The sequence below is a fragment of the Botryllus schlosseri genome, chromosome 11 (genome assembly GCF_051294905.1).
Source record: "Botryllus schlosseri isolate E-star chromosome 11, Bs_hap1, whole genome shotgun sequence".
NCBI lineage: Eukaryota > Metazoa > Chordata > Ascidiacea > Stolidobranchia > Styelidae > Botryllus > Botryllus schlosseri.
In genome coordinates, this window is record NC_137246.1 from 26,625,343 (window position 1) to 26,652,001 (window position 26,659).

At 39.4% G+C, this 26,659-nt stretch overlaps 1 protein-coding gene and 2 long non-coding RNA genes across 6 annotated transcripts in view; 1 reads left to right on the forward strand and 2 right to left on the reverse strand.

Annotated features, from left to right (window-relative positions):
• Window positions 1-202: 202 nt before the first annotated feature.
• Window positions 203-3,198, reverse strand: LOC145450045 (uncharacterized). The gene is made up of 2 exons (XR_013918411.1): window positions 3,101-3,198; window positions 203-438 (listed from the first exon to the last, which is right to left on the reverse strand). It is a non-coding gene; the product is annotated as an uncharacterized LOC145450045 (long non-coding RNA).
• Window positions 3,199-7,608: 4,410 nt separating this feature from the next.
• Window positions 7,609-26,659, forward strand: part of LOC145450035 (uncharacterized) — a 50,742-nt gene continuing 31,691 nt past the window's right edge. For all 4 annotated transcript variants that reach the window (XM_080328488.1, XM_080328490.1, XM_080328491.1 and 1 more), the window contains exon 1: window positions 7,609-7,698. In XM_080328488.1, the coding sequence (XP_080184614.1) occupies window positions 7,641-7,698 (58 nt within the window). In that variant the 5' untranslated portion in view covers window positions 7,609-7,640. The remainder of the gene's footprint in view (window positions 7,699-26,659) is intronic.
• Window positions 14,299-18,283, reverse strand: LOC145450044 (uncharacterized). Its single transcript, XR_013918410.1, has 3 exons — window positions 16,864-18,283; window positions 15,371-15,556; window positions 14,299-14,477 (listed from the first exon to the last, which is right to left on the reverse strand). It is a non-coding gene; the product is annotated as an uncharacterized LOC145450044 (long non-coding RNA).

Sequence of the window (26,659 nt, forward strand, 5' to 3'; positions counted from 1 at the left end):
GTACACACCCCAAAAGGTGGTACACGAAAACAGAACTTATGTAACCCTGCCGGTGTGAATGACCAGAATCCACCCCATTCCTTGCGGTGTATATCGGATATCTCACCCTAGCCATTAGAATTGATTGGGGCGGAATTTCAGTATATACACCCCACTTGAAATCCTGCATCTTCTTCCAAATGGCACGCTATTGCAAATAAACTTTCTTGATGGCATATATTCGATATCAATTGAACCATAATAACATAAAATGGAAACATATTTCGTGAAATAACAAAAACAGAGATCCCAGCGACGGAGAAAAAAATTCACTGAAAATACTGCTCGAAGAACATTGCCCATGTAGTATTGGGAAGTCGCCTCCTCCAGGTTTCCGAAAAACACTCTTGTACGGCGAAGGCTGAGTCACTATCTTCAGCAAGAACTTGTGGCATCATCCTGAAATCAAAATGCATATTCACAACCCAAATAACAGGCACATATGCTAACATGCATAACTTACTGAAAGACCACAAAAATAGAAGCCATTACAAAGTATATATATTTTCACAAAGTACTTACAAAAAATCGGATGTTACACTTGCTAAGGAATTGCAGCACAGACTGTGGTCCGATAGGGTGAACTTACCGCTATAGGAAACATGTTCACACACGATCACTGTATGTGTGGGCAATTAGGCATCGACAAGATGGAAATTGATGGATAGTTTTCATGCAAACCGCATTTAACAGGCAGACTTGGACAACTAGAAAACGTTCCCTTTTTCCAAATTGGATTGGAATTATATTACAACTACAAGTTTTTTTTTCAAATTAGAGTAGAATTAAAATTTGAGCTACACAGTTGGAAATTAGATTAAAATTATAATTCTACCTAACAGTTTTTTTCAAATTAGATTAGAATTAGAATTACTGAAATTGCCAAAAGTTGAATCAAACTCCGTTATCACCAAATCATAGTTCATCTTATGAGCATGAGAATAGCAAATGTCTACTGTACAGTAGGGGTGTTCAAAAATGACTTTTTCATTCAAATCTACTGGCTATTTGATAAAATTGTTAGGTTACCTAATTGAAGCCTGCACACCAAATTTGGTTTGATTCCAACCAGTAGCCGCATTGCTACAGGAGAAGAAAGTTTTTTATTTATTATATGAAAATGAACGAAAAAAGATTTAAAATTTTCTGTTCACCCCATCAAATTGTTAGGTTGTCTATAGCAACAATGCTCAACCGATTTGGCTCAATTCCAACCAGTGGAAGCGGAGTTATTGCCGTCACAAAATTTTGGATTTAGTATTTACGGTGAACGATTCTTTAATCATTTATGACTGTTGTGCCCACCGTAAATACTATTTTATTCAAATCCAAATTTTTCGAAATCAATAACTCCGCTTCGGCTGGTTTGATTTGAGCCAAATTTGGTGGGCATCGTTTCTATAGACAACCTTACAATTTCATGGGTGAACAGAAAATTTTGAATTTTTTTACTGATTTTTAAATAATAAATAAAATAACTTTCTTCTCCTGTAGCAATGCGGCTACTGGTTGGAATTGAACCAAATTTGGTGTTTAGGCTTCAATTCCGTAATCCAACAATTTTACCAAGTAGCCAGAAGAATTTGAGAATAAAGATTCATTTTTAACACCCCTACTGTACAGCAAGCTTGGCTTGTTTCGCACTATACAGTTCTCCTGTAGCATTTCCAGGAAAACCAGACATTAGATTAGACTTAAAATTAGACCATAGAAAGATTTCATACATTCGATTAGAATTGGAATTAGAGCATAGAAACATTTCACAAATTAGAATAGCTTCAATTAGGATAATTAGACAACTAGAATACTAGCAACACCGCCTATATCAGAAATAACTGAATATATTTCTGAAGATTCTTGCTGTTAGTAGTGTCATATGCCATTAGTAATTAGTCGCGAAGATTCATATCGCAATTTTCAAGGTAGAATCCTCTGAAAATCTGCGTACCATACTTGACTATTTTTCCAACATTTCGTATTCTACTTCCACTTGGCGTAGTTTTGACTTGTATTGGGAACTGTTGCATCTACTTGTAATCGAGTATAAATTGAAGTTGGTATTTCTACATCGACTTGAGTAGCAACGCTGGTAACTTTGACCATCTCTGCTTTGGTTTACCTCATAGATGCGACTACGAAAGTTGACATCAGGTGTCATTACTAGGGCAATTTTTTTTTGACATGTCAAAAAAAGTCAAAATTAGGTCAAAATTGTAGCGTTAGGTCAAAATTTGTCAAAATTGTTCACAAAATTTGTCAAAATTGTTTACAAAGTGAAACATTTTTTGACCTCTGCATTTCGTTTGTATCGTAGATTTTGCACTGTCGGTGAACTTATCATTTGATATTTTACAGCTTGTAGCCTACTTTATAGGCCTACCGTTGTCAACGGACCATCGTCTGCTCATTGTGAATCATAAAGGGTCAAATGAAACAAATATGGACATGGTTTTATGGTCAACGTACCACAATATCCTAGCTGAAGCAAGAATGCTTGGACATTGCATGGTTCTTATATCAAGAAGCGCAAGCTTAAAAATTGTGATATAGACAACATTGTCAGAATGAAGCAACACGGTTTGTCACCAGCAGTGTGCACACAACTTGAGTGTTGTCAGCCAACAAATGCTGCTGTTGAACGTTCTTTCTCCGTTCTTCCGTTCTTTCTACCCGAGAATGTAGGAAAGGATCTTTCGTTGTACTACAACAAATTTTAATTATTTCCACCAGAATACGAAATGTAACTACTGGAATTATTCATAGGGCCAGATTTCGTTAAAATACTAGTTTTTCATGTAAAAATCTGTCAGTTTTCGAGCCAAAAACGTTTTTTCAGCCCAATCTACTTTGTAAGGACAGACAGTTCCAACCAGAAATGAAGATAAGTAGTACAATTTTAACATTATATGCGAAAACACCTAATTTGCATACGTGAGGTCAAAATTTGGTCAAATTTCAGTTTTTTTAAGTCAAAAAAGGTCAAAATTTAGATTTTTTAGGTCAAAATCTTCATGTTTTAGGTCAAAAAAAATTGCCCTAGTCATTACCAAAGTTGTCATACCTGCTGGCTTGATAACGAGTCTTTCAGTTTTCGCAGCAAACTTCTAAACTCGGTTAGTTCCTATGATATAATCTTGCTCTTGCAGCATCCAGTTTTTACCAATATTACCGGTAGGTTAGGCTACATCGTCGCCTTTATTCTACATATACAGCACATCTGCAGTGTGTCAAGTTCACGTGCTGCTACAGCATAGAAATATTCATAGATTCATCGACACAATTTTCATCGTGCAAATGAGTGCAAGCTCCATTGATGTTGAGGATCTCGAACGTCGTATGTATTGTATAGCAGTACGATAATCAAATATGTATATAACCGTATGTCGCGGACTCATCATAGACCTGATACAGAAAGGAAGGATTGTATCAGCCTGGGATTATCCATTTCACAGCTATTCAGCTATACGAAAGATAACAAACTATGGAATTGTTTGCAACTACATGTCCTATACCGTTGGAAAGACATGTCACATCGGGGGAAGCACCGGCCACAGCGAGCTGCGAGCTGCTCCGTGGCCGGCCACAGAATGTTATGTGAATTTCACAGCTTTTCTGGAACTTGAAAGAGTATTTTCCACATATTCTTGGTTCTTTGATTCCCTAATTGTTTCGTTCGGGTACTTTGATTACGGTATTTAGTGTTGAAAACAAGAAAACAGGTAAATAGACCGCATATTGACCGATCCAGTATCTCGATGAAACAGATTATGCATTCAAGGAGGTATATAGTCGAGTCTACTTAAGCGTAAATCGAAAAATATCTGCAGTGAATTAAGACAAATTTCCAGTACAGTATTGTATTATTCATAAATTCATCAGGACAATCCATGAAAGATTTTAAAGTGCCCCTACATCCTTAAACTACATGATCAAATATATATGTATTATTTATTCGCATCGCCGACTCATAAACGATAAACATGGTTGAAAAATGAAGGACATTATCATCATCATATTGTTTAATTATAGAAATTAAACATGGAACGGCAACGACCGATTTTGCAGCTTCGTTCCGCTTCGCAGAGGCTGGAGAGGAGAGTGGTTTTGCGTAAGCGACTGTAGAATTTCTGGCAATCCAAAAGCTATCTTCCCGAGCCCAGAAATTATTGAATCTGGTCTTGATCGAAAGCTACTGTTGCACCGATTCCGAAAATATAAATTTAAATAATGATCAGGCACTGATCCACCTAGAATCTGTCCTCCAAGTCTGAAATATCGGCATTGTTCAGAACAATCGGGTAACCGCAACACAATGACCGTAACAATGACCCGTTGCGACTCTCCGATTGTTCGAACAATGCCGATATTTCGACTTTGAGGACGGATTCTAGGTGGATCAGTGCCTGATCATTATTTTAATTTATATTTTCGGAATCGGTGCAACAGTGGCTTTCGATCAAGACCATATTTAATAATTTCTGTGCTCGGGAAGATAGCTTTTGGATTGCCAGAAATCCTACAGTCGCTTACGCAAAACCACTCTCCACTCCAGCCTCGGCGGAGCGGAACGAAGCTGCAAAATCGGTCGTTGCCGTTCCACGTTTAATTTCTATAGTTTAATCGTAGGTTTGCATATTTACAACTAACTATACAATCGATTGCAACTGCACAATGCACATCTAAAGGTTGAAAATCAATATCAGAACGGGGGAAGCACCGGCCACAGCGAGCTCTGATCTGTTCTGTGGCCGGCCACAGAATGTCATGTGAATCTCACAGCTTTTGGGGAACTTATAGAGATTTTCTGACAGATATTTGGTATACTTTGTTTTTTCCGATTCTATGCAGTTGCATACGATTAGCTGTGACGAGTGTCAGCCGAATATTTAGGTCTATTTCTATAAGAAAGATACAAATCAACACTTACATGTTATCAGTTTTGATAATGTCTTCATCGCTTCTAGCTTTCTATACCATTATTTCCTGTTTCATTTAGCAGATATCCCCCTTTTTAATGCATTCTTTAGATCATTTCTTGTGTTTTTAATTGATATATAGAGACTATTCCAGATCGTTTCATCCTCTTCCTATCGTTTCATTGTATCGCTATTCTTCTGGTATTTCGGGTGAAAATGCATATAAACTGAGCTAAACTCCCGCTCTCACCTAGTTCTATTTACTGTACGCCCATAATAGAACATAATTGATCACGCATTTGACCACGATTCGGCCACATACAGTACTTATCATCGATAGTAACTTGATATATTGCAGCCGGCCATGAAATTTGGCTCTGGCCGGCCATGAAATTTAGTCATGGCCGGCCATGAGAATGAGTTTGACATGGCCGGCCATGGAAATTTCATGGCCGGCCATACTGAAAAGTCATGGCCGGCCATGAAAATCACCATGGCCGGCCACAGAATAGCACTTTTCATGGCCGGCCACGGAATATCTGTGGCCGGCCACGAAATTATCCGTGGCCAGTAAGTGGCCACGGGAATGCTGAAAGTCCGTCTTATCCAGCCTAAGTAGTCTCGTAACTTGCCTTTGGTCAAATGGAAATAATGACGTAACACGATCGTAGTGAGATTTGCTTGTGTCGCACACTATTATAGGTCACTATATATGGTCCATTGCTTGCTACTGAGACCACCTCCGATCACGATGTACATCACCTTGGCCCATTGGTGAATCGGTTTTGTCTAAATATCAAGCCATGCGCAATTGTGCATGGTAGTGGATAAAAGCTGCAGAGTATGCACACACTTCACCTTGAAAAGAAATGCTGAGAGAGACTTTCCACTACCTTCGCGCTAGTTCCTATTCGAAATATTGCTGAGGAGGCTTTGTTACGTCGCGCATAAACCGCCGGCTAAGCATAACTATAGAGACGCGCTGAAACGCAGACCTCACGGGAGTTTCCAATCATTGCATAACGTATATAGCCTATATCATTGAGCTGGATTTAGTCAAGGGATGTTGTTGTCACGGCATGTGGTCTGTAGCAGCCTGTATGAAGTTCGTGAGTCCATTTTAACGTCTAACCAGGCCACGACGGGCAGTTTGTCAATGAAAGAAAGTGAAAAGTTAAGTTTTTATAACGTGTATGTTGTCTTCCTTCCCAGCCCGTATCTCGCAAGTCATAAAAGTCCAAATTCTATAGTCTATACCTACCCTAAAGAGAACATATAATACTTTTTTGATCAAATTTGAGAGAGGAAATATGCAGTGGGATGTAGGCTACCGGTAGCTTTAGCTATCAGGGACAGGAACCATTGTTCAATGTTCAGTAACTACCTTAGGCCTATAGCTCCGGGATATTCAGCTCTATATATCCCTGGTGCAGCCAGCAGTGAGCAGGGCATAGAATGGGATGGTATGGAACAAAATTTCGAGTATGGAAATGTGCAAGTATTGTATATGGTATGGAAAGTATGATATGGAAGTTAACTTCCATAGCCCACTTCAGCAGTTTTGCCAGGTGGCCAGACGCCAGAACCATGACAGTAATTCAACTTTCGATTTGTCAAATTGATTGCATACCTCAAAAAATCGTTTATTGACAGGTCTATGCTCATATTCCAAATTGCGACTCATACTCAACTAGTCACCGTCCCACCCACCGTGGTCGACATTTATTTGAAGAAAAAAAGTTGTGCAACTCGCATATGAAGGAAAACAATACTAGTGATATAATTATTCCAATCTGAATATCATAAAAAAGAACAATATTAGACCGCTGTCGCGTTTAACAGCTTACATTTCGCTTATTGTAACTTCCACTCTGTAAATTACCAAGAAGTGTTTTTAAATCGTAGACTCTCTGAATGTAACAGTTACTTGAATTTCATCCAAAATATTCAAAAAACAAACGCCGAAAATTTTTCACACATGAGAAATAGAATAAAATCTATTTGGTTGGGCAACATCAAGGAAACATCAAGGACAAAAATAAACTACGTCCTTTCCTTTCCAACTGCGAAAGTATGGAAAAAGTATCAAATATGGCATGGAAGAATGTTGCTATGGTAAGGAAAATTGTAAGTAAGGTATGGAACGTTCGAGGCGGGTATAGAGTAGGGAAATTTTCCGCTCCATACCATAACATGCCCTGGTAGTCAGGATGCAATTTATTGGGGTCCATGTTTTTAATAAAATGACGTGATGTCATGAATATGAATAACGTCATACAGCCGAAGTCGAAATTTGCAGGGGGTATCCCCGCCTTCGATGATTACGGTGTTTTTAATTCATTTCCCGGGCACAGTGTTTTTGTGCGGTTTCCTTTAAGCCTCTCATTGGTATGTGAAGGGGGTAAGACGTTCCATCGATTTGAATACCCCTAATACCGCTTACACGTAATGAACATTATATTTGTGTGAGTTCTTTTTCATTTTAATCAGAAGTATAAGTTTGTTATGGGCAAATAAAATTTTCGGGCATACTGTCTGGTATCAAAAGGTCTGTGTCTGTATCTGGTATCAAATTATTTACAATAAACTGAATTGAACTGAGCTGAACCACCTCAGCTCAAAAATAACTGAATATGAATGGTTGTGAATTGCATGTTTCAGGTTGTAAGGTTGATATCTAATTGAATGGTTATGAAGCTCTACATCTTCATACTTTTTTTCGCAATAGGAAAGCCATGTGAAGGTAAGAGTATTTTGTGTAGCAACCTAAATATTTTAAAGATATTTTGAAACTATTACTTGCTAAGCTGCTACTGTCGCCAATGAAAATAGCACTTTCGCCAGTAACAGCGATAAATTTGAGGTGAGTAAGTATGTGCCAGTATATTTCGCATGATTTTCCATCAATCATCAGACTAGCAGATTCCATTCAAGTCCGAACAAAACTGCTCGTATACGCATACGAATTGCGCTCAGTTTCGCACCCAGGCGGCATGTCACTCCTGTGGTTGCGGATGCAACAGTGTTTTCGTACCCATCGCGATTTAAAACGCGACAAGGAATTGAGCTATCTAATTATCATTTCAAATTGTCTAATGCATATTTAGCGTATGAATACTTTTCGTTTTGTTTTGTAAGGCATAGTCGCAGGTGAGCTGATAATGCGAAAAGCGTGATTTTCATCACAAATTCAATCACCCCAAGTCTGGCACAATGCTATTACATACAATGTAAGTGTGCTGCATTTTATCGCAGGCAGTTGTTGTGGCTTGTTTGTTGAGAGGCGGAATGTGAATCCAAGATGTCGTGTCTATTAATTTCGTGCTATCAAATGTGCTTCAGTAAACCGTAATTAGTGAGCTTTCTTCACAAGACTTGATTTATGGCAATTTGCATTCAATGTGCAATGCAAAAGAAGTTATTATTAGAATATGCTAGTAGTCTAGGAATGTTTTCATAATCTCAGCTATTTATTTGTAACATTCATCTGCATTCTGTAATCTGCAATCCGTCAGCAATCGCGAGATATGGGTTACTCTTCTACATCATGCGCATAGGATTCTGGTTAAAATCATTTGCCCTTGATATAAATCGACTTTAATCAATTAAATAATTCAAATCATGATTTTTTTGATTATTTTTTTGTTTTTTTACACATAATAACAACAACACGAACAAAAGAAAATGGGATGAATGACGACAATGTCAATCAAGGTGATGAAGGATAACGCTTGAACTTTAATAATGTAGGGCTGCGAATCATCATCCAGATAGCTGAAAACGTTTAACCTAAGTGATAATGATGGGTCGCCAGTAGCGAGGAAACATGTTGAGTCAAATCGGGGGCATCCATAATAGTTGCATCTTCATTCTTCATGTTGATCGATGGAGTGGTTACTGCCAGCAAACAGGATCAGAGATTAGGGAATATTTCGAATTCGATAGAGACTCCGGACTGCGCTTCGTTTGCGGTATCCCACCAGTGCCTCGCGGAAATAGCAGCAGCATGTCGCAGACAACTACCTAGTATCTACAACAAAACGCTAACATATTAATTCCTCTTTGCTCCTTTCCCGTCTGTATGTCAAATAGCTTAACTATACCGGTGCCGGTGATGAGATGCTATCTCCTATTTATATAAAATGCACATGATTGTCCGATTATAAACCATATTCACGCATCTCGTCTGAATTTGAAAACCCAAAATAATAAATAAAATCAAAATGGTACAATTAAAATCAAAAATCAACGAAAAAAAAACCTGAGTATTATCACACTGATTTAAATCAGCCTGATTTAAACCAGAAACCTACATGCGCATTTGTCACCTGTCAATCACAATTTCCAATTCAATGGGTGGTCAAAGGTTATTGTCTTACGCCGGGTAGCATCACTTTTTGAGAGAAATCACAGCTGGGCGATGGAAACCGTTATATTATTGACAATAGAATATGATTTAATTCATGGCGTTGGTTGTCATTTTTTAAATTGTGAAGATGCATCCGCTAATTTTGAAAACTGTCCCAAGCCTGCCCCCACATTCAAAGAACTATCAGTCGAATGTTGTGAGACTTCTTTTATACATAGTGGGGCTTTAGTTGCGTAGTCAGGGAAGGGGCTTTAGTGGTCGAAACCTCTGTCATTCCAAACTGTCATTTTGAAATTCCCATTCCGTCTCTAATAGTTTGTAGCATAGTTGCACCATAGTGTCCTATATGGTGTCGACACAGGCAAATCTAACGCCTCAGTGAAATTGTATCACGTCACAATTTCCATTTGGCTACAGGCAATGTGATGGTCATTTTTGACCGGCTTGACGAGCATTAAATTTGGTAAAACGGGTATCAATCGAAAGCTGACTCTGCACTGATTACGAAAATATAAATTTTATTCCGCTCGTGTCCCTGGAACTCCTACAATCAGCCTCGAATTTTTCATTGTTATGGAGATTGGCATTGGGACGCAACAATGGTTTCTGGCTCTTTTTCTCTTGAGCTACTCTCTCGTTTCGCCAGACAGCATTGTTACGTCCTGAGCTACTCTCTCGTTTCGCCAGACAGCATTGTTGCGTCCCAATGCCAATCTCCATAACAATGAAAAAATCGAGGTTGATGGTGGGAGTTCCAGGGCCACGAGCGGAATAAAATTTATATTTTCGTAATCAGTGCAGAGTCAGCTTTCGATTGATACCCGTTTTACCAAATTTAATGCTCGGCAAGCCGGTCAAAAATGACCGTCAAATTGCCTGTAGCCAAATGGAAATTGTGACGTGATACAATTTCACTGAGGCGTGAGATTTGCCTGTGTCGACACCATATAGGACACTATGGTGCAACTATGCTACAAACTACATTTCTCCGATTTGACTCCAAGATAGCCGTTTTAACGCGTCGTCGCCCCCTTCCCTATTTTCGCCCCCCGTCGCCCCCTTTGTCCATTTTCGCCCCCCTATCGCCCCCTTCGCCATTTTCGCCCCCCTAGACCGCCAAATCGCCCCCTGGTGGGCGATATCGCCCACGTTGGGAACCACTGACGTAAAATAACGCTTTCGCTAAATTTTGAGGGTTACCGGTATCGGTAGAAAATGCGTTTTATGTTGCAGTTATAGGCGATTGTCTTGCGTATTGGTGTGGTTGTGTGTCTTTTTGTACTCAAACAACCAAACTGCTGACCCGTAATGACAAATGTTTTGGGTAGGCCTAGTGAGGAATGAAGGCTCGGAATAAATCTGAAGTGGGGAATGAAGACGAAAAGGTTGGGAACCACTGTTTTAGAGGGACGCCTCGTAGTTCTGAACTGGTATCTGAAAGGGAAGAGTAGATTTACAATGAATATTAATTAAACTGTTTTAGTTTATTGTGGAAATCATATTTTCATGGCTTTGTTCTCTTAATACTATGTTGAAGCCCAGTTCGTTTTGCGCAGAAGCAATCTATAGTAATATATAAGATGTGTAGTATGGTAGATTTCTGTTTTATGACTCGGCGAAAATTTGGGGTTCCACAAAAGCTTTCGAATTAGCCTAAGTGTTCCGCGGGTTAGTTAAGGTTAATAACCACTGTTATACTGGATTATATATACATCGTGTAGATTCGTCAATACGAAGTTTGTCTGATCCTTGTATCATAAGTATCTACACCTACAGTCTACACCAGTGGTTCTCAACCTTTTTGGCTTCGCGGACCCCTTTTGACCGTCACGGACCCTCGCGGACCCCCTCAAGTTTTAGTTCAATTTTAGCTCTATTATGGTGCAACCTTCATCTGTCTTGTGCTAACTGTATCGGCTTGTGATAAACAGCAAAATAATGATTTTTCTTGAAGATAACATCATACTATTTATGTAGAAATTGGTGGACTTTTATTATTTCAAAGCTAATTTTGCTGCTGTATTTCTTGAAGTACGTGGTCGTATCTTGAAAATCCGCGTCTTCGATCGAGGAGTGCCGAAAACCATTTCCGCAAAGATAGATGGAAGCTAATGCAATATTAACGCAGGACGCTTCCGACGATACTTTTGGTGTGATCGCAACATTTATGGCACCAAAATGAAGAAACACATATTTTATGGACATATCACGTCCAGCACCTAGCGCAGGGACGGGCAACATACGGACCGCGAGCCGGCCCGCAGAGAGTTTCTACCGTCAAAGTGAAATCCTAATCTAAAAGTAGAGACAAATTTTATGCTCCAAAGAATAGATCCACGTTTTCCAACCAGAGAAAGACTGTCAGGAAACGACTTGTTCCGTTCGGGTTTACAGATATATTTACGAGCAAACATTTTCGACCATGAACAATTGAACATTAACAAGACAAGGCTGCATACCAATAAAACTGGTGATATGAATTTTTTCAGGGTTGGAGCGTAATGCTTTGATAGCCACGAACCACTCCTTGTTCATAAAAAAAATCAGCCTTGTTGATGGGTCATCCTCAATAAGAATGCGCCAAATCTGATAGCCGAGCTTTAAGAGCAGGTATATCATTGTCCGATTTATGACGAGTGTCAGCCGAAAATATTCGGTTTCATTTCAATATGAATATACTATTCAATTGTACATTAAAGTTCTGTACCTCCAAGAAGCTGTTACTTGCATTGGGACAAATTATGGAAATACTTCGGAAATTTTTTATTTCAAACGACTGTTCACTAATTTGATGAGACTGACAACTTCAAATGGAGAAGGTTTCGCAGACATTACGAAGTCACCCTTATTGACGTTACTATCTCCATATTTTTATTTTTTCCGCAAACCCCAACAAAACATCTCTAAACAGCAATATGTTTGTATCAGTAGGTTATTGGAAAATTGGCAATGAAAATGAGTTTCCACACTACGATAGTCCATGTCAGACGATTATTATGATGATATGAGTCATGAGGTTTTAGCAGTTGTGGTGCGAAACTGCCTCATGCTTTCTCAAATTAAAAAATAAAATTAAAATTAGGTTATCAACAATTTTAAAAATTTAGAGGTCTCGCGGACCCCCTGAAATTGCTTCGCGGACCCCCGGTTGAGAACCACTGGTCTACACTCTACACTATGTACTTTACCCTAATAAATTGATGTTACCTTGATCAATTTTCAAAATTTTTAATCCTACTTTTTTCAACGACGATTTAGTCTCGGCTAGGTACACGCTTCCAAAATCTTGCATTCAGGGTACTTGTAGTGCCAGGACCGTAACTGCTGCACCCAGACCACGCAGTTGGAGGCGAGCTCCAGGGTGACGAAAATTATTTCGTAATTTCGTCATAATTTTTCTCGTCCTGTAGAGTGGTTCTCAACCTTTTTCACCTCGCGGACCGGTAAAATTTCAAAAAATATTCGGCGGACCGGTGTACTTTCAAAAATTGAAATCTACTCATAGCGTGCAGTATGCAACTGTTTTATGCAAGTATATGGTGCTAGAGAGTGACATTTTGATGCTTTTGATCGTAATTAATTATGTTCATTGCGGCATCCATCTGATTTTACCGTAGTGAGTCTGCTTAGTCGAGGTAAAATTGCCTTGCCAAGATAAACGTGCTAACGCCGAGAGTCGTTTCCAGTCTTTCGCGCCGAAGTTCATGGATTTAACCGACCACGCTAACTCGAATATTAATATTCTCTTCGACAATATCGAGAGAACAAACGTTTCGGGGTCGAACTAAGCACCTTGACGTGCTGCCTTGCTCATTGCCCATTACCACTAGCCGTTGGTTGGTTTGAATATACTATGAAGTACGGATGGTGTGAACGTGAGATTCGTGTTCGCGTTCTGTGTGTGAACGTCACAAATTTAGAGGTTCACGTTCACAAACGAATCTTCGTAGGTTCTGCACTGTGAACCATTTTCATACATTACAGTTTTTCACATCATAACATCATTGGTTGAAATTCTTTGCTTTTCAACTTCGGGTCACTATGCATGACGCTGGCAATGTACATACTATAGTTTGCACGAAATATCCAGCTTTCCGTTTGTGAATATTTAGTGACTCTCTGCTTTGAGCTTGACCCGCAATCACACAACGTCATGAGCGAAATAGGCCTACGCTACAGGTAGACAGCGAATCATGCTTCATTCCACCAATCAATGCAATTGATGTAGAGAATACATCAATGTCTACTGTAAAAAATCTAACAAGCATACGGGATCCATCTTGATTTTATGTTTATTGTATCATAAAAACCAAATCCGTGCGATCGGTGCGTTGGCCTCTGTATAACGTGTTAATGGAATGCAAGTATACAAGCTCGTTTAACACTCAGCTCAATATCAATACATCAATAGTCAGACGCCGAATACATTGTCCGGTCTGGCACACATCCTTAAGCCGTAAGCTTGTATTACCTTGCAGGACCTCGTCGAATTTATTGTTGGCAAAGCGACGGAAGATATTAATTTTATGGGAATATTATATCATTTGATTGCTCCAGTTGATACGTATTGGTGACTTTTAAAAAGTCAGCATGTACTTCAGCATTGTGGTCTCACTCGTCGCTGTACATTAATATATCACTTAATTGAAATATGTAAGGTTGGAATTTGCAATATGACGTCACGTCCCAGCAAACACAGTACAGACCAAAGATGTAGAAAAGCCGAGCCGATATAGTAGATATTAGATCTCGGCAGGTCGTAGAAAGGGGGATTTTGTGTCGACTCAATTCAACGTCTTTTCCATGTCCTTCAATAATGTAAATATTATGCAGATGCTACAGCCTTTAAACATGGTGAGTAGAATGTAGATCCTACGTTAGAAGAAGAAGATCCTGATATAATAACCTGTTTTCTACCACTATGGGCTTAACCTGATCACGGCTGCGTACACACACCACATTATTTACTACATATTAATCACATTTGTGATAATTTAATTTCAAACGAATTGGCAATAATGCCGTTGTAAAAAATAAAACGAACAAACGAACGAATGTCTTTAGAAAGAAAGTGAAAACAGTCCTTATCATCAGGTTTCATCTTCTGATGAGCCAGTTAAATAACCAGCATGCGGCCTTTTTTTTTCAACACCCTGCAGAAATAAAATGAAAATGATGATTAATAGCTAAGACATTCGTACTGCGAAAATGGCAGAGGTAGCGACTAACGAATGACTCCTACATTTTTTTCGCCCATACTTACTAAAATGGATTCGATTCTGAACTATTTCCACTCAAGTTTTCAAGTTTTATTATTATATTTTTTAATATTATATGACTACAGAACTGACTTCAATCGTCACTTCTACTTGATTATCAAGATCAACGATGACTACTTCAGCACTCTTTGAAAACAGCCACTAACACAAAAAGAATTCTTGACTAAAATTTCTTCACATTCTGTCCAAAATGATCAATTCAACAATCCAAATGAATCAGTTATTTGGCAGCTAGTTGGAGAGATATATACTCAAGTCTAGAAAGTGGAATGATACTCTGCCTGGAAAGCTGAAGACCTAACAATATTGTGTACAGAGAACAAAACATTTGAGTGGCGGCACTGGTATAGACATTATTAGATTATTAGAATTGACAGCAAGATAACCAGCAAGACATTAAAATGAGAATTAGTGCAGTTTCTTAGGCTGTAGTGATACTCAGCCAGTAATTGACCTAGCAGAGAGCAAAACGTTGTAAATAAAGCGAGCGAAACCTCCGACAAATGATACGATAAAACATTAGAATCGACAGTCTTACTAGAAGCAGAATAACAATCATGAGGGGTTAGAGAACAGAAGCCCGGGAAGTGACCATCAGAAATTACTGCATACTGGCCGAACAAATCCATGACCACTAACAAATGGTCTTTCAATAGTCAATATTGATACCAAATGACACCACACCTATTTCATAGCAACATTTAGCAAATACAGCGCTGGAGTCAACCTTATATAAGCCCTAACCAAACGCCCATTAGTTTTCCCACCTACTACTTCGCGGATGGAAATACGCATTAAAGCGAACGGACGCGACTTGTCACACTCTTGCTATTTCTGCTCCTTTTTTCTCTTCGTTCCTCTTCTCTGTCGCTTCCGCTTGAGGAGAGAAACAGTCGGCCGCGTTTACGGATCGTGAATTCCCGGTGGGTGATTCTTCCTCGAATGGTCAGCACCTTGAAAATTGAGAACAATGTTGTTGCAAAATGCATGACAATTTGAAAGTTACATCATTCTAATTATTCCAGTTATGGCCGTGAATCGTTACAAGTGCGGTAACCATAAGAATTATTACTATACTTCAACTACAAATACAATAGGGCCTATATTGTATAAAATGATTACCAATTCTTTTACGTTGATCGAGTCCCAAATAGATGAAATATGTCAAAGAATTTGCTAAATTTTTGTATAATTTGACAGATTCCGAAATCTTCTCAAAGTGCACCTTTCAAAAATTTGATATCAAGACTCCCAACATTTTACAATTCGAAGTTGGATGGCTTTACCAATACAAGCAAACAGTTTGTATCGCAATTGACAATTATGTAGAGAACGCTGCGAGACATATGAGTAGGCCTACCCTAAAACGTTTCTCTGACATGGACATTAGGGCTCTTAAAATATGACTTTTTTTCACAAATCGTTCTGGCTACTTGATAAAATTGTTAGGTTACCTAATTTAAGCCTAAACACAAAATTTGGTTCAATTCCAGCCAGTAACCGCTTTGCTACAGGAGAAGAAAGTTTCTATTTATTATATAAAAATAAATAGGTAATAAAAATTTGAGAATTTTCTGTTCACCCCATGAAAGTGTTAGGCTGTCTATAGAAACGATGCTCACCAAATTTGGTTCAATTCCAACCAGTGGAAGCGGAGATATTGCCGTCGAAAAATTTGGATTTGAATAAAATAGTATTTACGGTGACCGATTCTTTGTTTACTTATTAAAATTGTGCTCACCGTAAGTACTATTTTATTAAAATCCAAATTTTTCGACAGCAATAACTCCGCTTCCACTGGTTGGAATTGAACCAAATTTGGTGAGCATCGTTTCTATAGACAGCCTAACACTTTCATGGGGTTAACAGAAAATCTTCAAATTTTTTATTATTCATTTTTATATAATAAATAGGAACTTTCTTCTCTTGTAGCAAAGCGGATACTGGCTGGATTTGAACCATATTTTGTTTGTAGGCTTAAATTAGGTAACCTAACAATTTTATCAAGTAGCCAGTAGGATTTGAGAAAAAAAGTCATTTTTGAAGAGCCCTACTGTTCATGACCGTCCACGTTTAGAGTTGCATCTCAAAGATGCTAAAATAAGCCTAAATATAATCCAAGCAATACGATCGTCCACTTTGACTGACTGAATTTCTAAAAACACCTTGATAGCTTCCACATCTTACGTTTATATATACTGTCTGCTATCGGCACAACAAAGTAGGCCTATTTAAAAATACCAAAACAGATTCAACATACCACATCTCTTGCAAAGGCTTTTGCTTTCATTCAATTTTCCATCAAACTTCTTTAAATCCTCCTTTGTGGTGAGTTGCTTTGGAATTCTTCTAGGATCAATTCCGATATTGTTTTATCATATACAATCTATGGCGGAATAAAAGTTTCGGATAAGTTCTAAAACGAACACAATTTTCCACACAAAAGTCAATTGCCACACGAAATGCCAAATGCTACGGTCTCATTTTACAAGGTATGGCGAGGAAACGTAGTGGTACGTTCCATTATAGCTAAACACCAATGAATTGCGGGTTCGAGCGTGACACGTCGACTCCATAATTCCTACCGAAGTGTTGGCCGTTTATCTAGGCTCCTCCTCGCCATCTGATTCGCATAGCCATGTCTTAAAAAGCCTAGGAGTGGGCCGTGCTGTAAGTGGGCAGATGGTTGCCGATGCACCCGGCACTTGGTGAATTCGGCCGCACAAACTCGGCACTTGGTGAATTCGGCCCTCGGGAAATTTTGAAATGAAGTGTATTTACAGCTATTAATATGAATTATCAAACTAATAATAGTATTATCAAGTGATTCGTCAATCTTGTAAGGAGGTCAGGGCATCCGTAGATCGCGCAGTCACGGCGTGATTAGATCACGGATTGCGTAGCCACGGGAAATAACACAGCGCTCATATACCGACCACGCGCGGTCTGCTTGGAATCGATGGCGTGAGTCACGGGCCTGTGTCGTGTAAGTTTTGAGAAGATGGATCTTGGCGTTGTATGTGAGATCAACACTGTGGAACATCAAGCGGCGCTTCTTCGTTTATCGATCACGACAAGCCAGTGTTCCTCATCAACAAATGTTTCGCATGATCACGTCAAAATAAATTATTTTTCGCCTTTGGAGAGACGATTCCACTCTGGGATTAGGGTGTCTCGATAACACGGTTGAAGGATCCCAAGATTACGAGATCTACCACGAGCCACGACACGTTTAAATTTCCTTTTTGATACTGTTCATTCATACTTAATGCATTTCTAATGCGAAGGTGTTCTAGTGCCAATTCCTCCAAGGGCCGAGTTCACCAAGTGAAGAGCGTCGCGTTATTTCCCGCAATTACGCAATCTGTGATCTAATCACGCCGTGACTGTGTGATCTACGCATGCCCTGACCGCCGTACAACATTGACAACCACTCAAAGTGCCAAGTTCACCGGCAAACATTCCAGTAACCAATCATGGTGACCGGTACCGCTACGAGATCTACCACGGCCGAATTCACCAAGTGCCGAGTTTGTGCGGCCGAATTCACTAAGTGCCGAGTTCACTGGTAATCGGGCAGATACGGAATAATAATAAGAAGAACCGGCCTGGTGTAAAATGACCAGTGTAGTCGAACCACCACCATGAACACCACAAACAAACAAATAAACATCTAACAAGGAAAAGAAATTACCTTTGCAGCCTTTGACAAACACAGTTACCATTGAAACCAGCAATTAAGGTCTTATTCGAAAGCAGAATAACAACTGTTTTAGTGGACATATCAAATCAAATGTTGGAAAGTTCATGTAAAATAGCCCAAAATATTATCTTACTGTGACCATATTCCATCAATATGGTCTGGCTAGCCAAATTCTCTGGGCCAACATAATCAAGCTGCGTTTGGTTTCAACGATTAATAATCTTGTTACTGGATTCGAGGTATAATTGCACTTAAATATCAAATTTTGCTCCATTAATCAACATCAAGTTGAAAATGTCCATTCTTGCACCAACTTTTATAAAATCATGAATCAGTGTTCTACAGGAATGTATCTATATGACTTATATACCTAGAAAATTCAAGCATAAATATTATGATATACCGTAGGTATAGGTACCGGTAATTCAGATGTTTGAAGCGAATTATAGTGGTCTAATTTCACTAAATTAGAGCGAAATGCCAGCAATATAATTGTAATCTAATTCGGAAAAACGGTTTAGCTCTAATTCTAACCTGGAAAAGCTGAAACTTTTCTATAGTTGTCTACACCTGTTTTGCAGAAAGTCAAACAGCTCTAGGCGTCATATACTACAGGCAATTCGAAATACCCCATAAGCTATATGCTACTGCATATATACCTTTAACCCGCTACCTCAGTCAGTCACAATTCCTATATATTTACGGCATTTACCATACAGAAAGAGCGAACTATGCCTGGCTGCGACCTGTTGCGCTTCAAATCTTTGTATGGCGCGATGACGTAAAATTTGAATCGCCGGAATATTCTAGAAGTCACGCATCGATAATCATATTCCTAAACGTACAACATATCACTTATTTAGTTATTCTCTGAATAAAACTATTAACCATACTCGTTGAACATGCGAGATTACCGAAAGAGCGAATATATATATAATGAAGATCATATATATCAGAGGAAAACAAAACTATTCGACCTTAGAGCAACAACACGAATATACAACACCGGTGACATCCTCACGCAATAAAACGAAGGGAGAACATTGTTTTCTAATGGATAGAACGAAGCTACCGCATGAGATCGAACAAAACCGGATAGAATTCATCGTTATTGAATGTACCGAAAAAGTCATCCTTTCTACGTATTTTAGTCGTACCCGCGAGAGATAGAAAATTTGCATTATTAGGTTAACTACCGGATATAACGAAGCCTAATGCATGAGATGGAACAACACCGAGTATGAATTTATTCTGATTGAATATAACCACAAGACCATCCTACTACGTATTTTAGACATTCCCTCGACACTTAGAAAATCAGAACCTAATCGAGATGATCCCGGATGATCCTTTTACGGTTTTGTGTTTGCTGGGGTAACGTTCGCGTTCACACGAACCTAAACCTTTGACAGTTTCACACCATACTTACTATGAAAACAATGCGCCGCACGAAAACACCCGACCACAGGTATACTGGCGATCCACAGAATCACAAGCCGATCGTCAGTTCAACTGCTCAAAAACGGTGGTTTGGGCCTACAGGGCGATAAACCAATACTTCTAGGGGGCATCGTCCCAAGACCCCACAGCTGGTTTGTTGTTTCCACCAGTACTTGTGAACACATTCAATCTACTGAGTGTAGGCAAAGAGTTTTACTATAGGTAGATCATGACTGAATCGATCAATAAAATTGTTAATTGCATATATATTGTTGTAAATTTTTATACTCTCAGAATTGTCAGATTTTCCAGTGGAGATGATTGAGGTGTCGTGTTGGAAAATTTAGGACACGTAATTAATAAGTTGGGTTGGTCTGTTGGAATAATTACCTCATTTCTTATCAATATTTCGTCACCTACTGTCTTGACTAGATATTGAAATCACCCAAGCGTACTAAACTAAAGGACTCACACGATTCCAAATTGGTATTTCTTACGTGATGGGGCATGGCCTGACGCCGAAATGCCCATTTCTATAATTCATGAGTATATCTTGAGGAAAGGTCGCCTAATAATAAAGACATTTAGTGGCACTGCCTTGAAAGTTTAGTTATAAAATTGCAAAATACCTCGCGGACCGGCTGGAAAGTCGTCGCGGTCCGGCACCGGTCCGCGGACCGGCGGTTGAGAACCACTGAGACGATTGATTACTGTGTTCTTTTATTTGTTTTAATATGGATACCAGTACCACCCGCTTGCCAAAATTAAAAAATACGCATACCGTAATTTGCAGAAAATAATCGAACTGTATGCACACATTGCACAGTGCGCATATGTGAGAGAACAGTATATTCCTAGCATCACTTGATATAGCTGAAATGCTTCAGTCTTGAGGTGTACAACTTACTTGTGCGGGAGTATAATGCATCGTCATTTCAATGTATGAGTGTGAGTAGTCTTGGCCGGATGGCTTGAACATGGCTTATTACTGCGTACATTTTCGCCGCCTTTCCACATGCGCCCGTGAGTATAGGTTTGGGCGAAGTTCGGTCTAAGGCAGGGGTTCTCAGCCTTCTTTTAACCGTCGCCCATTTTCGGGTTTGAAAATGTTCTCTGGTCCATCTCTTATCTTGGAGTCATAGTCCTGTTCAATGTGTGGTAATCGCCGTCGCCAATATGCCTTCTTTCCTAAAATATGCACATTTTCTTTCACTAATCATATTCAAATGTAGGCCTGTATGGGCATGAAATCGCAATTCTAACAATTCTTTGGTGAATGAGATACTACAGAGCAGTGCTTTTCAACCTGTGTGACGGTTCGCAGTTGTGCGAATGAAAAAAATTGCAGTGCGAACGACGAAGGTAGTGCGAATCGTGCGAATGAAAATCCTGGATGAGTGCGAATGAAAATCGTGAATAATAATCACTATCCTACTTGTTCTCACTACATTAAGCGTAGGTAAACATCTCTTGTAAAGGTAAAGGTGGGCGTCAAGTTCTGGTACTTTCAACACAGCTATTTGCAATTATTAGTATGGCGTAAACTTTCCCTCGGAGCTATAATTATGAGCATACAAACCAGTAACAGTAACCATTGAAATCAGTAACCAGAAGGGCGAATAAATAATGTACAAAACCGAAGCCTGTCAAAAACGCATACAGTCTCCATAGTAACGGGCCTACGTCACACGGTGCCGGACGAATAGCCTGAGAAAATTATTCGTCCGGGTCCGGACGAGTAGCCACTGCCAATTATTAATTTTTCTGACCTGGAATAATTCAAGTAAACCTCATAGGAAATTCAAAGGCAGTGTAACTTTTGTTGTTGCGACGCAATTGTAAAAACTTGTTTTAACTTACGGCGTACCACTAATCGTAGCTCTCACAAGCCGTAGTGAATTAATATTTTCGCACTATAGGCTAATTATTATGTAACCTAAATCCTGGTTTGGAAGCTTGTGTAGTGGCAGACACACAGCGTATTTGCCCGTCTGAGCCTGCGACAGGCTGGAAAAATAACGTCAAATTGACTTTCTGCTTTCTTTCGCTAAACAATCATCATACTTTCGTAATAACTGTTCGATTAGTTCGAGGCACGAGGATAATAGTAAATACCAGCATTAGGCTACAGAGTCACATTTGCAATTTACTGCAACGCAAATTTTTACCCCTTCAAGGGTTATTAAAGTATGGACCGCAACGGGTATAATTTTGGGTCGACACGGTGCCAGAGCTATCTGTAAATATGTATGTAATATTTGTTGAATTTATTGCAAAAAATCCTGCAATAGTTTTTACAAATCCGAGGTCACGGTGTTGAGTAGCCTACTGTTGCCAATAAGCGAGACACGCAAAAAATATGGCGTTGTCATGAGAATTCATGATAAGATTTGTCCGACTGGTTTTTCTGGAAAACATGGTCGAAGACCGTTGGGATAAACTAGTGTAGGGGTCTGCAACGAGCGATTTCAGGTCTATGAGACTGATTCATTTCGAGGCCAACCCCTTCTGCGTCGGGTCACATGAAGACGTAAAGTTTTGGCCAACAAACCGCTGGTAAAATGCGGTGCCAAAATATAAGCGTCGACAAAGCCTCAGTAAAAAAAATGACCGATGCTGTATGGCTAAACCATTCGATATGGATGGACATGCTCCGTTGTCGGCACGGAATAGTCCCGTTCTTGCAATCTGAGTAGACAGTAGTACAACTGCGTTACGCAGAGGAATTTGAGATCGCGTGCGTCGGACATATTTTGTATAGAGCTGTGTTGGATAGAATTGTGGTGTGCGCGTTCTGCATATGTCATGTATGTCCGTAAAATCGCTGCATACTACTACTGTATTATTAAAAATGAATTCCTTTCGTGGGCGAGGCTCGGGTCGCGAGATGCCACAAAAACCCAGATTTTGGTGGTAGTCTAAAAAGCTGCTTTAACATTATTAAACTGCTATGAATCTCAAGTTAGATTGACCTAAAGAGCAGAACACACAGTATCGTCAGTATATTTGCGCTTCCACATATTCGCGAGACAGAAAGTGTGAAATCGAAAAAAACAGTTCAGGCAACTATCATAAGGTAGCGAGCTCTAATGTGCCTATAGTCTCCTTGATCGTTTGGACCTTATTTTCCAAGAGATAAGGCAAAAGCCTCAACACAAGCAAGTGTTTTTTTTTTCACCCTTTCGACAATCTGGAGCCTCCTAGACCTTTTTGTCAGCTCTCAAAGTCGATTCCTTCCAGTAAGCATTTATTCACTCGTGAAAAATACGTTGTATTTTTGATAGGAGTCCAGCACAGATCTGGCCGTCCAAGCACTAGTAGACGTTCTTCTACAAAACCCAAAAACTTGTTTGGCCGAGAAGGGTTTTAGTGAAATAGCTGAAATCAAAACGAGCGCGAAAATAGTAGCCTTTTTAATGAGATACTTGATAGCTTAAGATACATAGTATCCAATTTGTTGCACAAGTAAATGTTGTATTTCACCTTCTTTTTGTATAACAATTTTCGGTTAGTTTGTGCGAATGAAATTTATTTTACAAAAAAAGTGCGAATGAAGCTAAAAAAGGTTGAAAAGCACTGCTACAGAGAATTGGAGAAAGAAATTTTAACATGCCATCTGTACAATGTATATATGGTATGTCTTGCGCCTATTGAAGTTGCGATGTCAGAACATTAAATCCAATAATACAATCAATTCATGTTACTTTTACATTATGTACAATGACTTCAAGGCCGGGCATTTTTAGACCGACTCCAAAGATTAATTTGCTGTGCTAAATCCTCAATTCATTACGATTCGTTGCGTTGGTGCCGTATACTTCCACAGGAAGTTTACAATTGATAATAATATATTGCAATTGTGGCTATTTTTATGTTACAATATTACGACATGCCGAAGTAGGTCAACCATAAATTTACATCAAATGCACTCCAGATCTAGTTTAAGACACACGCACACCCTTCTCAAGGGCATACGATGTATGACACTGCCGGTATACTTGGTTACTTCAGCATTAACTTCCATTAAATATATAGACCTATTCGAAATTAGTTTTGTTGCTGTTTGCCGTAGGTTGTCATAGCCGGCAGGGGGGGGGGGCGCCGTTTCCCCTCACATTTTCGACTTGTACGTTTATAACAAATATAAATAAACTTTTACCACTACCTGTCAGTTAGGTCACTTGTTTTTATAGTGCAGTGTCGATTGACTGTTGGTGTTTTCCAACTTTTGCAACATCTTGGCTGGTGATCGATCTCTCGCTGTGCATTGCACTTTTGATTCTTGCTAGTTTTCAATTTCAACGTGCCATTGGTTTCGTACTTTTAACACTCTGTTGATGAACTGTTTATAAGTGTTCGGTATAATTAGCATTTTATTTTAAAGTTATCAGTTCAATACACCACAAAAAATGCGATACAATGAAAAGATAGGAAGGTTTCGAAACGACTTTGAGTAGTCTTAGGAATCAGACACCCACCTTGGCCTTGGCGATGTAAAGAGGAGGCTTGCACACTGATTGAAAGTAAAAAAAGATAGTATAGAAAAAAGCAAGCGACAAAAATGGGATGGCATGTCATGAAAGGCGAGATCGATAGGTCAGGTCGTGGTCCGGTAATCTTGCGGGCGGACTAGTATTTATTTAGTAGTAATTGCTTGTATTTTAACTTGAATGTGGACATGCTCGTCGACTGTCGGATGGCCGGCGGGAAACTGTTCCACACGCCAGGTCCAGCATATTTTTTGCCATTCTTTCTGCCATCAAGGCTAGGCAATATGAATGATTTCGTTGGTTGGGTCATGCAGTTAGTTTTATTGCCCCCTTATTATTTTTCTGTGTGGAACCAAGAAGTATGCATCCCTTTGGACAACAACTAAACAGCTTGCCAGTGTTGGGATCAAGTCATTAACTTCGAGTCACTAGTCATCTCGAGTCATTGCACATTTTGACTGGAGTCAAGTCAAGTCAATCCATTTTCAAAGGGGACTCGAGTGAAGTCAGGTCACTCGATTTTTGGAGGTGACTCGAGTCAAGTCACGAGTCAAATCACGACTCACAATTCAAGTCAAATTGAATTTAAAATTTTCGAAGTATGAGTGAATGCAAAGTCCTTACATTTTGCTAACTGGGGGCAGGACAAATTAATTGGCCATTTATCTTGAATCAAATAACGAATATAACGTTAAATATACTTGCTAAAAGTTGTTGCATCGCTCACACACACACACACACACGTAGAACTGCTAATAAGATATGTGAGTAACTATATAGCTACATGCTAAAGTCTGTTTTAATTAGCCAATAAAGAGGATCGAATACAAAGCCTCGAGAAGTTGGGCAAATTGATGTGGTACAGTAGACACTACCCATCTATACACCCGTGAGAATATAAAGGCATAAACTATATTCGTTCGATTTAAATCACACAAGAGTGTTGGTAAATGTGAGCACTGCGCAATGTAAGCACTGAGCCGTCTAAGAAATAAAGATTCGTTGCTATTAGATTAATTCACTGCTACTACAATGTAAGCTGTGATCGTTTCGTTAGCGGTCAATATAGTTGTGATGAAACCCCATGCAGGACCAGTGAAGCGTACAATCAGTGAATGACTGATTGCTCTCACAGGCGACACAGGTGACACCGACGTATCACGAACAACCCGAACATACATAAGATATGGTGATTTAATCGACACCGTTTACCAGTGGCGGCTCGTCCTATAGGGCAACTGGGGCATTGCCCCACCTAAAATTATGTTCAATACCAATTTAACCATTTATAGACGCACAGCAATCAATATATACCGAGATCACAGCGAAACCCGCGTTCTTCTTGTGCTTTCGCTTGCAAACGCCCATACATAGCGAAGTCTCTGCGAAAATCGAATTCTCTTCTGTGTTTTCGCTTTGTGAATGCCTAGCCGGGGCTTGCCCCGGTAGCGCTCATAACAAGCTTTCACTATCTATTCTCTCAAAGCCGCGCACAATAAAAAAACGGTGATTTACTCTCTCCTATTCGTAAAATGGCCGAGCAACCGGGGCAAATATGCCTACTCGCCCCTAAGGTGTGATGTAACAATCGTATCTATATCTGAACTCGGTTACCGTAATATGCGTTGAGTCGACCTTTGCTGGTATAGGTCGATTTTGACGGTGTTTCGCACCATGATAATTCTTGAAACTTGGTATGATATGTCGTGAAGGTAGTATTTAACACTGCTCCTAGTTTTAGGCTTGCTACTTAAAGATAATGGTAGTAATTCCGTTTCCGAAGTTCAGTGTGTGCTGATCTATCATGTACATAGTACAGCAAACGGATTTTACTCAAAAGCCGGTATTGGTCTCCATTGATTTTGACGATGTTCTATACCGAGATCGGTCATGACATTTGGCACGGTAAGTGTTAGTATCGACCGATGTAACAAGTTTTAAGTTTGTCACTGAACTATGTGGGTGGTAATTTCGTTTCCAAAGTCGAGTAAGAGCTGACTCTTCATTTATCGCCAACAAATTTACGCAAAAGCCGTTATTGGTCTCTATTGATTTTAACGATGTTCCATACCTAGATCTGTCATGAGCTTTCACACGGTATGTCTTGATTTTAGTATCGAACGCGGTGCCAAGTCTTAAAGTTGACACTCAATGATTGAGGCAGTTATTTCGTTTTCGAGGTCGAGTATGGTAGAGATGCGCGCTGATCTGATACTTAGCCTACCTACGTCATTACGGATCTCACGCAAAAGCCGGTGTCGGTCTGTGCTAATCTATAGTCTGCGTTCCATAACGAGATCGGTGATGATATTTCCAATGGTATATCTCGATGATCGCATGAAACAGCTAACCAAGATTCTCGGTTTGCATTCAAGTATTCGCATATAATTTTATGTTCGCCAATGTCCATTTCACTGTGAAAT